Below are 13892 nucleotides of genomic sequence, written 5' to 3' on the forward strand. Positions count from 1 at the left end.
GCAAAACAAAATGATGCAAACACACAAAGTAATGCGTCGGCATCGGAACTTCTGGGAACAACCGATTTTGCTGCTTTCCCGTGATGAAGCGGTTTGCCTGTGGAGGAACCATTGCCATCAGATCAGCAGGGCTGACCTGTTGTCACAGTGCGGGTGGGCTCCAGAAAGTTGGAGATAACACTGCGTGTGCCACCCAGCCTGTTCCTTGCGTGTTTCCCTGGCTCTCCCATTCCCGCCGCTCGTTTTTGGTAAGAAAATACCTCTCTCCCTGTAATAGGCAGCGGGAAGACACCCAACCCCGCTCTGCTCCCCGCGTGTGGACTCGAACGCCTTCGTGCGCACTGTCGGAGCCGACCGGCCCAACTGCCGGCAGCCCACCCCCCCCAGCCGCGGGTCCGGCGGGGCGTGGCGGGCCGGGGCGTGGCTGGAGGGCGGGTGCGGCATGGCCCCGCCCCACCCCCGCTATTGGCCCGGCTGCGGCTCCGCCCCGCCCCGCCCCGCCTCCGGCCGCCCGGCAGTTGTTCCGCGCGGGCGGAGCGGGAGCGGCACCCGCGGCGGCGGCGGCGCGGTGGAGGCATGGGCCGGAGCTGACAGCGCCCGCCCCGCACACGCCGAGCGCGCTGCCGGCGGGGAGGGGAAAAGTTGTCGCGGCCTCTCGGGAAACTTTCTGTCCGCCGCTGCGGCGCGGAGCCGTCCGGTGCGGTCGGGTCGCGTGGCGTCGCGTCGCTCCGCTCCGCTCGCAGCGGGGAGCGCTGAGACGGCGGGGGGGCCATGCCCGCCGCCAGCCTGCTGCCGCTCTTCGGTAGCGCGGCGGGGCCGGGCGCGCTGGGCGGTCCGGCGGGCGGCGGCGCGGGCGGCGGGGGCAGGAAGGCGGCGGGCCCCGGCGCGTTCCGGCTGACGGAGAAGTTCGTGCTGCTGCTGGTGTTCAGCGCCTTCATCACCCTCTGCTTCGGGGCCATCTTCTTCCTGCCCGACTCCTCCAAGCTGCTCAGCGGCGTCTTCTTCCACTCGGCCGCCCTGCAGCCGCCGCCGCCGCCGCCCGGTTTCCAGCCCCGCGCCCCGCCGCAGCCCGGTGCCGGCCCGGCGATGCCGGAGGAGGCGGGCGGGGCGGGCAGCCTGGAACGGATCCGCGCGGACCACGAACGGGCCCTGCGCGAGGCCAAGGAGACGCTGCAGAAGCTGCCCGAGGAGATCCGCAGAGATATCCGCCAGGACAAGGAGAAACTTCTGCAGGACGCCCGCGGCAGGAAGGAGGCGGCCGCCGCCGGGCTGCCCCAGCGCCCGTTCCAGCAGCCCGTGGGAGCCGTGGGACGAGAGCCCGCCGATCCTGCCGTGCGACAGCGGAGGGACAAAATCAAAGAGGTGGGTGGCGGCGGCACCGCGCCGGGCAACAGGTCCTGCCCTGCCGCCTCTTCTTTCTCACTCTCCCCCCGTGTCACGGTGCCGAAATCCCGAGGAAGCGCGCACCCGGGCTGGGAGAGGGGAAGCGGCGAGCTGGGCCACTAGGAGCGTCTGTCCCGCACCGCAGGAGCAGCACCGTCCGCTTGGTTATAGCGGTACGGCATCGGGTGGTGAGCGCTGAGTGCCTCCCCGAAGCGCCCTGTCCGAGCTGTGCGTAGGTAGGGCTGCCGCGAGCCGAGGGCTTGGTAGGGTCTTTTCCGTAGAATAAGGGTTTTTCTATAAAGCTGTATTTATTTCTGTAAATATAGTTCAACTTCATGCCGTTACTGACGCTTTTGCTTATCAGTTTGACAATTTCAGCCACCTGCTGGGGTTACGGTTAGTAAATTAATAAGTAGTGTGTGTTTCCCGTTCTGTGGTGATGGAGATGAGATAGGGAGCGAGGCTGTAATAACTGAGTGTTTCCGTGTTGGTGAAATACAGTCAGCCTTTTTTGGTTTTGTTTTATGATGTGTTCTTACAGAGCAATCGGAAAAGTGGACATTTTCACTACACAGAACTCTCAGATCTGATACCGTGCTCTGAGCATCAATGAAACTGTTGTAGCAAACTGTGTACGGGATCATAAGCAGAGGCAGATTTGGAGAAGGGGAACTCTCCTGAGTGCATAGTACAGAGCACAACTCGAAGTGTGCAGAGCCTGTGCTCTCCTGTCTGCAGCCTCCCTAAGGCACATTGGAGCAATTAAAAGTACCAACAAACTGTTCCCTGTTATCTGGAATTGCCTTGTAAAAGAGGTTAGAATTGGCATATTGATGCTCCAGAACCTATGCATGGCATTTGTTGTACAGCAGAGCAAAATGCGTAAGCAGGATGAAGGAGATAATACTGAGGAATACTGCTGATTTTGCAGGGCTAGTGCTGTGCCATTTTCTCCAGTGGTGTTTTAGCATATATGTGTACAAATATGCTTGTGTGCATCTATCTGCATGCTTGCGCATATGAGAGGTAGATGTATCTACATCCATACAAACTCCAGAACCTCTTCATTATTTTTCTTTTTCTTCTCTCCCATCCTGTTCCTCTTACTTTTCCTGACTTCCACCTGGGAACCCCTGACAGCAGTGGAACCCCCAGACCAGATGTTTGGCAGCTGTAAGCACAGGAAATGATGGCAAAGAGACTGCTTGTAGTTCCCAGGTCTTTATTTTTTCCTTTCTGTCTCAGTGTAATTCCTTAACACTGTGTTGTTTGTGGGAGTTTTTTTCCCTCCCTGATCAGCAGGCTGACTTCACATGTTTATTTAATTTCTCTGTCTTACTGTACCTTAACCAGTTTGATTGGATTTTATTTTATTTTTTTTTAAGGGAATACTCCTTTTCCCTGACCTTAAAGCAACGTTTCCTATTCTATGTTGTTTCATGTGCTTGCCTTTCTGATACTCTTCTCCCTGTTTTTCCAAGCTCTTGTCCACTTCTTTGTGTTAATACACTACTGTCAGACTGGAATTCCAGTCTGCAGGCTTCTTAGGTATAGCTTTATATTGTAACTTTCAAAAATGTGAACTACACACTAGAGAGAAGCTGTGGAAATCTCCTGTTACAGCATGGCCATTGCGTGCTGGGATTGTAAACTGGGGAAGAAGTTGAAATAAATGTTTAGCTCTAGTCAGTACCAGCAAATATAGTTTGCAGCCACAAAACAATAAAATAATATGATTGTGTAATTTCTTAATGAGGATGTGATATAGAAATTTTAACCTCTTTTATCTATGACATACTTTATTGCATTTAAAAAAAAAAAAAAGAGGAACTTGAAATAGATGGGAATATAAAGATTGCTGAACTTTACTTAGTGTCGAAACCAACATACTATGGCAACTAACTAGAAAAATAATCAAGTTGCTGTAAGCTTATCGAGTAAGTCAAGCACTGGTAAAGGCAGCGAAGCAGATACCTCATGTTGCTGCCATTGCGCTTTGCCCTTGTGGTAAGGAGAAGCCTCAGCCCAGTGCACTGATGCCTGCTGTGGTGCTCCTCTGGTTTCTCTTCTGATTATGAGTTGCAAGCAGGCACTGAGGGAGGCTCTGGCAGCACCTCCTGCCCAATGCTTCCTGTTGTAAAGCTGCTGTCAGCTGCTGGTGGTTGCTGGATTCTGTGCTGGCTGAGCTGATGCTGCTCGTGCTGTGCACCTTCATCAAGCTGTGTGTTTCAGGGAGGTTTGAGCAAGGAGGCACAGCTGCTCTCAGGCGTGTCAGTGGGGTTGTGTTTTATTAGCAGTAACAGCCCAGGCAGTTTACCTGTTTTTCCATGACTTGGAGCAGGGCTTGGGTACCTGGTACTCCTCACACTGCTCTCTTCTGGTGTCCTGATAAGAGCTCTGGACTCTGAACGAGGAGTCTGTGGTTTCTACTCCTGTTCTTCCACCTGCTGAGTGGAGTAGCAGCCCCTGCTTTGAGCAAGTACTCCCCATCTGTGAGAAAACAAGCTGACATTTGTCCAGTCTCTGCTGTTGTCACTGTTGGTTGTGGCTGTATGTTAGAAGTAATGAGGAGAAAAACATCAGGGAAGACTTGCAAGCACATAGACAGTTTGGGAAAGGTGATGTGTACAAAAGCAGCATTAAGGAGAACATAGAAATAGTGGGGACAGACGATGAAAACGGGAGCTCTGTTTCAATAAAGGCAACCTGACTTTGAATCTTTAAATTTCATTACTATCCCTTCTGGGAGGGTGGGAGGAAAGAAATTGAATTACTTAAGTGTTAGGTAAATAACAAAGATGGAACTCTTTTTATTTCAGAGAAAAGGAATAGAAAACAATGAATGAGCTAGCACAGGTACAAGTACCAGTACAATCCCATTAGTGTAGTGTTCTGCCTTGACTAATTCTACAGAGCAGCAAGCTATTGGTGGGTTGTGGCAGCAATGCAGCATGCTGCTCCTGCAGAAGATAGCTGGTTCAGAGCCTGCATGTTATTGTATGATGCCGTTCAGACATACATGCCTTCAGGATAGTGGTGGGAAACTGGAACTTGATGTCCATAGTGCCATGACCTTGCTCTCAGTGCTTGCACAACTCAAAGCTGTTGCAGTCATCTAGCAGAAGTCCTGGAGAGGAGAAGTGTATTCCCTGATCCTATGTTTCTTGTGCTGTCCTTTGAGACAGCACAGCAGTCACAAGGCATCAGAACAGACTTAGCAACTGAAGATTACTTCATGCTGTCTTCCTATACAGAACTGAATTGGAGTTGAGTTGGCAGTATGAGTTCAGAGTTTCCAAAATCGTAAATATTTATTTTTGTGGTGACTTTTAGTTGGAAATCATTAGATTAAGCAAGAAGTTTTAGCGATCTTGCTAAAGGGAAGTTCAGAAATATCTGGAGGAAGAAAAGCTCATGAACATGGACATAAAAGGCTAATATGCACTTGACATAGCAGCGCTTGGCTCTTATCAGGACTCTCTGGCCTGTGAGGGGGCATGGTGGTGAAATTGCAGGGGTGGCTTGTGTCGAGGGGCTCCTCCTGCATGCTTGCAGCTCCCTGGCTGGTGCTGCCTGGGGGGACTGATGAATGTGCTGGGAGATGTTTTCCTTTTATTGATTTTTCATTTTATTTTTTTTTTAAATGAGGTAAGGTGAGTTCACTAATACTTCTTGCTGTCAAAAGAGGAGGAGAATCTCTTCTGATCACTTACTCTTGCCTACTGCCTCTTTTGAATGACTCCTTGGAGCCCTCTGGAAGTTGCTTCAGCTCACTGAACCAACAGAGAACTGATGGAGAAGGAAAACTGAACAGTTTTCTGTCAAGTTGAAGGCTTTCTTGAAGGGTCCTCTCAGCAGTAGAGGGCTGAGGGAATGGAATGGTGGTAGGTGGGTGAGAAAGGCACGAAACTTCTCTGTTTTAGGACACTGGCTTCTCCGTTGCATTTGAATTTGCAATGTGGCATTTGCAGATGTGAGCGCTCTGAGGCAGGGGAAGTGCTGCACTTTGGAAGGCTGTTGCCTCTTGACTCTTTTTCTCAGAACAGAAAAAAGGAAAAGAAAGACAGGAGCAGTAATTGCAGAACCCCCGGCTCCTGCAGAGTGCAATTCTGTGCTTTCACTGTGAGGAAGCTGTGGGAACTTCCCTGGGTAGGGGAAGAGTTAAACTGCTGTGTGAAAGTATGGAGAGATTTGGGTTTCAAACATATGGAGCCCCATTTCCTGATGGTACAGATCCTTGTGTTCATAAGGATGCAGTGGAAGAAAGAGAATCTATATGTAATGAGTAATCAGGTAGTGATTTCTGGCAATATGTTGATGATGCAATTCACTTCTGAACTTCCCTTCAGCTGCTCTGCAAGATGCAGACATCTTGCAACTGTTTCTCAAAGGAGTTTAAAATGTATCTTAGTTTTTTTTTTTTAACCCCTAAGTTTTATTTTTCTGCCTGTAAACTTCAGTGTTTTTGTATCCACTAGTTCTCTTTGAGGGTTCTACTGTGCATTCCTTCCGGACAAATGCTAGTTTTTGTGTTTTTTAAATGTTTGATAGTGGTTTATAAAAGACTGCAAGAAGGTGAGTTAAGTGCCTGAATACAGGGAATGCAATATGATGTGTAGGTACCTTTTACTTCTAAGCTAAGGGCATCCTCTGGGGCTCAGAGGCATTTTCTCAGTGTTTGTTGGAAATTCTATGCTCTTCTGGGACATGGATATTATTGCATCTAAAATGCAACAAAACAGTGAACTAAATAGCTGGCATAGGGATAATAACACTAGAAGATGCAGAGGAGCTGCCGATGAGTTACTAAGGACATGGGTCAGTGACTGTTCAGCAGTGTCTGCAGGCCTACACAGAGCCATCCTAATCTGCCAGCTAGCCAGAAGTCTGCCCATGGCTTTGCTGGATTCATTGTTAAATGGGGCAGGGAGCTGAAATGGTGTTGTCTGAGCACAGGGGAAGGAAGCAGTGGACCTCTACTAAGTTAATGTGTTTGGAAGGGTGGATGGTGTGGAGAACAGTGGGACCATGTCGTGTTTTTGTCCATGTGATGTGGCATATGGCGTGCCTTTGCCAAATTAAGTGCTTTCCTTTGGGAACCTTAATGTCTTTTTACAGAAAGACATTGTTTCAGATGAGTTGTTCTGGCTGCCTGTGATGGTTTTTGTTTGTTTTAGAAGTATCAGTTATGAGAAGGAGGAATGTTTTGGCGTGTGACAGTGTGCGTGCTTGATTGAAATAGGACCTTTACCTATTGCTAGTTTGTGTTTTCTGTCCTTACATCTTTCCATGAGCTGACCTGGAGAACTGTTTACTTTCCTTATGTTCCAACTTGGTCTGCATTCTCCACAGGTATATTAACAAAACTTGTGAGTGTTCTATGGATAGAATGGGTACTGAATCCTTAGAATTGTGGGCAAATGAGAAGACTTTAAATGTTCAGTGGAAAACATCTGGCTTTCAAAAAAAAAAAAAATCCAGCACATGATTAATTCTTTAGCTGAAAACCATGTGCACATCTTATGCAAAGGCAAAACCTAAATTCCAGACACACAAGACTCTTCATGAAAGCTAAATAAGGTGATGAAAAGGGGCGAGGTAAAGCTTAAAATGGAATGTGGTCTGCATTTTGGCAAAAGTTATATTCCCATGGTGATAATTTTGTATTTAACATTAGTGTAGCAGCCTATGGCAGTGATTTAGTATAGAGAAATGGAGTAAATCATAATGTTGGTGAGTACAACTGCTTAGGGCTGTAATTCTGTGCTGTGGGTAAACTGAAGCAGAAAAACTCCACCTGTTTATTAGAATCTACTATTAAGGCTGAAAAATGTCTATCTCATTCAAGCAGAAAAATGCTAAGAGTGGTAGACAGGCTTCAATAGCTTCTTTGAATGTTAATGAAAGCACAGATCTATGAAAAGAAGATCGTGGACAGACAGCAGACAGCACTTCTTATAATTAACTTCATTATGCAGGCACTTGTATGACTGCTGGACAGATACCTTTTCTTACAGCTATCTGAAATACAGTGCTGTAAGAACACTTCAGTCTCTTCACTTTTCCTGTTCTTTCTTTTTTTCCCTCCTGGTTTTGAAGAGCCAGCATAGTGAATTCCTGTAGTTCTCATCTCAAATAAAATGCCTTAACATGTAGTTCCTTTATCTTCCCATTAAATAGTAAATAAATGTATCTTACCAACTTACTTGGCTGAATAAGAATCTAACACTTTGGGAAAGTATTCATTGTTTGATTCACTGTTTGCTGCTGTCTAATGGTACAGACCTTCTCTGGCAATAAACTGCAGCCTGAGATAGTACAGTGATGCTAAAACATTCTGCTTTCTAGTAAGCAACTCAGTTATACAGAGGTATCTCTGCATTAATTATGTTTTAGACACTCTGTTTTGAAGGGTCCTGTAGATTATTTTAAAGTTATTCTTAGAAATGACCTTGTAGAACAAAGAAAATAATTGTTTAGGTGGGCCTCGGAGATAAATAATATGGGCAGTGTACCAGGTAATCCATATACTGGTTCCTTTTTTGTGTCTGAAATCCAAGAAATGTAGCATGTGATAAAAGAATGCGTGCACACTAAGAAGAATCTGTCTTCCTATTTTCCATCACTTCCTATAACCAAGCCTGCAAGTCTGCCATGAAAATATAATTGGCGAGTAATAAAGCGCATGCTTCCTTGCCTGATACAGATTAAGCAAGACCTTTCACAGAACTGTGCTTAATCCCTTCTTGCAACAGCTACTGGGCAGCCTGGCTGCCAAGCAGGGGAGCTTGTGTGGCAGGGCCCAGAGGGGCCTGGGCCTGGTGCAGGTGGTGCAGTGTTGAGGGGGGAGTGGTGTGCAGGGCCGGGCCCCAGTTCAGTTCTTTGCCTCTGAAGCAAAGGCTGTGCTTGGTTCTTGGCTGTGCTGCATGCACAGCCAAACAACAACTTTGCTCTTGTTTACGCTGTGGGTTTGCACCTGGATTGTGGAGTCAGGCCCAAGGCTGCAGGTGGGCAGCTGTGGTTTGTTGTGCTGTGCTTAGGGCACTGGCGGTGGGCATTGCAAAAAACACCTGAAATCAAATGCTCTGGTCTGACTCTGTTCTGAAGGGAAGTAAGTAGGGAAGTAAAACCCCAGGTTTGCCTTTCTTGCATCTTGTTATCACCACTTTGAACTCTGTGGTAACCTAGAAATGCTCGCATGAAATTACGCAGCAATTGGCTGTAACTCTACACAGTAAGCTGGTTGGATTTCATAGCTGGTATTTATGAAGATACAGGTATTGCTCATTCTGTGATGCCTCTAATTTTAAAAGCTTTTGAAACAGATTGGATGAGCGTGTAACCTGCTGTTATGTTCGTACAACAGTTAGACTTTCACAGCCCTTGTGGGAACACTGAGATATGTAGTCTCTTAAGCAAAGGTAACTACAAGTGTAAAATCTACTTTCATTTGTCCTCCCACACTCTCTTGGAAACTATAAGTACCTTGGCTTTGAAATTGCTTAGAAATAAAGCAAGTGAATGGAAATCTGACTTGTAAGATACTTGGACCCTTTTTTTTAATGCAGGGATCTAAAAAGGTAGGAAAAAGCATGGAGATGGGGAGAGAAGATAGGCAATATTGAGCCAAGGACCAAAATGATGCTGTGCCAGAAAGAGCTGGTGGCTGTACTGCATCCAGCTGTTATAGGACCTCCTGTGTGCTCTTCAAAAATTCTTTCAGAAGAATCAACATTTTTTTTTTTCTGTGATGCTGGGCAGAAAACAGGAGTTGAAATTTCAAAGTAAAAGCATGCAGCATATGAAGGTATATATGGTGGCACTTTTGTTACAAGCAGTGCTGTGTATTCTGTAAGAATAAAACAGAAAAGAAAGAGTGTCTGATACGTTCTTCCAGAATTTTACATCACTTGACTTGTGTCGAGGTGAACTTACTGCTTGGCAACATAAAACTTTTTTTTTTTAATTCAAAGTCTGTGCTTTTAAAACATAGCAATGAAATTGTGTTCGATCAGTGTGGATTGCTTCTTTAATTAGTATTCAGACCACTGCAAGGCTTTTTTTTTTTTTTTTTTTTAGTATCTACATATTTTTCTTTTACTTGCTTCACTGCATAATAAACATCTATGTGCCTTTTGAAATTTCTTTTGTTTAGGGACTGCTTTCTTCCAAGGAAATAGGAAATAGCTTGTGTAAAAGAATATCAACCTTAAAAAAAGCATTTTGCTTTCAAAATGTTGTGCTCAGGGAGATAGTAATTTTACTATTCCCTGATATGCACATGCAGACTCAGTCTAACTCTGCAGTCAGTTTTCACACTGCCTTTGAGCACTGACATCTGTTGTTGCACTGAATGGTGATACTGATAAAGCTGTGCCCACTTTACTGTCTGTAGGGAAATGTGCTGCTTGTTACTGTGGTTATAGTTCTCCACCCATCTGTGATTCTGAGAACTGCACTTCAAATTTTGTGTCGGACCTAGACAGTAATACTAAATGCTTTAAACTGAAGCTTGAAGAAGAGGAATAGATGTTAATAACGTTGTGGATTGACTCCCCCCACCCATCCTGCAACAGAAAATGTGATTACCATTTAGACAGTAGGAGATTTATATCAGTTACACATTTGAAAAGTCATAATACTTCAAGGCTATGTATTGCTTTTTGCGTTCTGGTGAGACTGTCTGAAGAGCCACCATGGGGGAAAAAAAAAACCTGCTACATAACGACAAGCTGTAAGTTGTCTGATACTTTTATGTCTCACTCTGTAAAGCTCTAGGGTAAGCATGGTACTGAACCTGAACTGACTCTAGAAATGTGTGTGATATTGTCAAGGGCTAAAGTGATATCACAGATCAGGAAGGGCATTTCAAAAAATGACTTTTCTAAAGAAAAGCCCTTAAGCCTCTCCATGCAGTATTTTAAAAAATTCAGTGTATTTAGACAGAGAGAATGATTTATTTGTATCTCTTTCCTTATGTATGTCATCTGTACAGCTAAATACTTCATGCAATTGATAAATGACAAATTCTCTTGTTTGTAACTGAGGATGTGGTTTGTTGGTGGCAACATCTGATTTAAATAAGCACATCTAATAAATACAGATTTATTTTTCTTTACAAATTGTCAGCTATGTTGAAAAAAATAAAATAAAATTACATATATATTGCAAGCAGAATCCAGATCAATAACCAGTTTTTCTTAAGTCAGTGTATGAATCTAAACCTTGCAGACAGTAGGTGGTCTGTGAGAAAGCTTTCAGACTTCATGGAATCTGTGGTCTCATGCAGCCTGATGATGTGAAGGCACTGTAGAGGCACCACTGGTCTGCATTTATATATGCTGTGATTTTTGTTCTTTCTCCCAACCTTCTTACTGTATAATTTTGTCACTGAGGAATTCAGGCTTTCTGCTGGACCTCTGGTGGCCTCTGGTCACTGTCTTGAAGAGCTGACTTCAAAAACGAATCAAGTTGGTCAGGCTTGAAGTCAGGTTGGGAAAACCTCTGAGGACAGAGATTCTTTGGCCACTCTGGGCAAACATATTCCCATGTCTGTGGACTCTTATTATTATCAAGTTAGATTATCATTTTCTTCTTAAGTGCTTCATCCTTAACTTCATTTTCACTTATTCGCCTAACGTCTCTCCCTGATAAACTCTTTGCCACTAGGAATGTGGTAAAGACCAGAGGCCAAACAAAACAAAACAAAAAAAAAGCAAAAACAAAAATCAACATGATTGCTTAAGCCTTTTCATGTCCTTTGTTTCTAGTTTTTCCAGCCTGTTAAGCAGCAAGTTCATTTTGTTTGGTCCTTTTGCTGATGTTTCTGTAGAGGTACTTTCTGTCCCATAGCCATTTCCAGCTGAGCTTTGTTAAACTTTTGTCCTGCTGTAGAGCAGCTCCTGCCTGATCTTCCTCCCTGGGCTTCCTTGGGAGTTTGGGCTCACCTGCATGCTCCACATCCAGCCCGGATGAACTCTTTGGCCTTAGTGGCCTCCTGCCAAGAGCCATTCCTGTGCTTGGAGGTCATTGAGGTCTCCTGGGCACCCCTACCCTACATGGATCTCTTCCATGAGATCCTGCAGATCAGGTCCCTGCACAAATTGAGCTTGTTCCACAGAAGCCCGCCCAGGGCCTTTTTAATTTGCCTTTATTTTAGCTTTTTCATGTTCTTAAACTCTTCTTTTTAGCATCTAAGTAGACCTATGGTTTAGACATTTATCCTACATGCATAAATTGTTTTGAAGTGAGCTATTATTGTAAGAGGTGGGGCAGCAAGGGAAATGACATATGGCCTTTTCTAACTCTTTTGCATCTATGCTTCTTTCCCAGTTTCATTAGGCAAACATAGTAGGTACTGAGCGTTAGCTGAGTTGGTATCTTGAAATTTTTAAAACTGAGAAAATATTTGCTGGCCAAACAAATGTGGTTAATACAGGGAATTCCAACTTCAATTTTGAAACATAAGCTATTGATGAAAAACAAAACTTAGTTACTTAGTTGTAACTTTTGCCTCTGGTGGGTAAGAATGGGTAACTAGTATTCTGACATACTGTGAGAAATGCTGTTAAAGAACTGTATGGCATTCTGAAGCTTATTTCCTCTGCATGCCTCTGATGAAAGTGTAAGATGTTTATTCATTGCAGATATGAAACTTGAGACGTGAAAGATAATTTAGCACAAGTTCTAAGTTGGCAAGTATGAAGCTTATATTGTGACTGAAATTTATACTATTGAATTAAATTTAAAACAGAGTTCTGATTGATTTCTTTGTAAACTTAAAATTAGCAAATGTAAGTAACTTAAATACTTGGTTTTTAATTATTTTTTCACCTAATTCATAAGACTTACTGTATGGTTTTCAGTAGACCTTGTAAATATTTTTACAATAGGGTTAGATTATTGCAGTACACTATCAATTCATGGGAGTCCAACTTTTTAGTATTAGATTTTTTGTCATTTTTGATATCATAAAGAAGTCTGGCTCTCCAGAAGCTTGGTTTTGAAAATTAAGTCCTTCTTTATGTTTTCTTGTCCTCCCTGTCCACATTCACTGGTCATTTCTGAAAGCATAAGTTTCCAGCATCATAGTGGTAAAGAAGCATTCCTTCAATTTGTTATGACTGTTATGATTCAGTGATGTGGGAAGTAAAGCTTTTTCCAGCGATAGCAGTGAATATGTAACCTTCCTTTTGCTTCAGCTCAGTGATCCCTTGTTATGGGATCACTCTTATATGCGTTATGTAAGGTGTTCACCTGTAACTTTTCCTTGTCACTTGGAGCAAAGGTAGGAAAAAGTAGCTGTAAAACCAATATAACTACTTATGATGGAAACTAATGAAGTTTGAGGAGAGCACCTCTGAGCTTTGGAAAAGAGTTGAGCCTTTTTAACTTTGATCAGATTTCTTTTTTCTCTTAATTTTTCTGCAGTGCCTGTGGATGATGGTTTCATTTCATCAAGAAAATTATTTTGAACGTATTTAGCAATCCAAAGCTTGACCAGTGGTCGTGTCTTCACTTCTGCATTTTTTAAATCCATTCTTTGAAGAAAAAGTTCAGCATGTGATTTTCCTAAGAAAAACAGGTCCTGTTGTGTAAGCTAACCAAGTTGTACTACTTGGGTCTCTTGCATGTGGAAAGAAATTTTAGGTGGGCAGTCTTCTGATCTGGCGGTTGAAGGAGAAAAAACAAACAACAACAAAAACAGAAAACAACCAATTTTGTTAGCTATAGGCTTGACCATGAGATGTTAGAAGGATGCTAATATTACTCAGTTGTTTTAAACATACAATTGTGCACTGTATGATGTTATATGTGTTTATTTTAGAGTGACTTTATAATAGCTTTCTGGTGTGCTAATTTCCTATCACTACATTCTGTGAAGAGGACATGGTGTGGATGTTTCATTTTCTTTTGTTTCTGCACAGTATTTTTGTGATGCCTATTTTATTATTTGTTTACAGTGGGGAACCTTTTCTACTTTAGATTTGTGCCATTTGAAAAATGCAATTTTTGTTTGTTTTCTGAAGAAGGAACAAAGCTAGCAGCTAATGCCAAAGACAGATCTCAAAAAAAAAAAAGAAAAAAAAAAAGCTTTAAAAGTCTCTGTGTCTGTTTGAACACATCAGAACAAATAAATGAGGATGGGATCTGATACCTTCAAGTCAAGCATATCTAATGAGGCCACGCCTCATCTCCACACAGGAGAAAAAAAAGAAACAAGTCCCGAGAACTCGTGGCTGATTTTACTGCACCTTCACCAGCAATTATTCCCTTGTATTTAGAATTCAGTGTTGCTATTAGTCCTGTGCTATGTGGGGAGCTTCAGCTGTAAAATGAGCTGTGAATGTGCCTTATCAGAAAATAGTTTATTCATAATTTCTCTTTGATATTCTTGCTGTACTTTAATATCCAGTTTCAAATATGCTGTTTACAGAAAACATCCTGGGAGGCAGTGTAAGTACTATAATCAAAAGAACTGGAAATGTTATCTTTTCTACCACTCCTTC

At 43.7% G+C, this 13892-nt stretch overlaps 1 protein-coding gene across 1 annotated transcript in view; it reads left to right on the top strand.

Moving 5' to 3' along the window:
* The first annotated feature begins 494 nt into the window (after positions 1-494).
* MAN1A1 (mannosidase alpha class 1A member 1) overlaps positions 495-13892 on the top strand; it is a 136018-nt gene continuing 122620 nt past the window's right edge. The window contains exon 1 of the mRNA XM_085217400.1: positions 495-1362. Coding sequence (XP_085073526.1) covers positions 772-1362 — 591 coding nt within the window. The 5' untranslated portion in view covers positions 495-771. The remainder of the gene's footprint in view (positions 1363-13892) is intronic.

The sequence above is a fragment of the Meleagris gallopavo genome, chromosome 2 (assembly GCF_905368555.1).
Source record: "Meleagris gallopavo chromosome 2, MGAL_WU_HG_1.1, whole genome shotgun sequence".
Classification (NCBI taxonomy): Eukaryota; Metazoa; Chordata; class Aves; order Galliformes; family Phasianidae; genus Meleagris; species Meleagris gallopavo.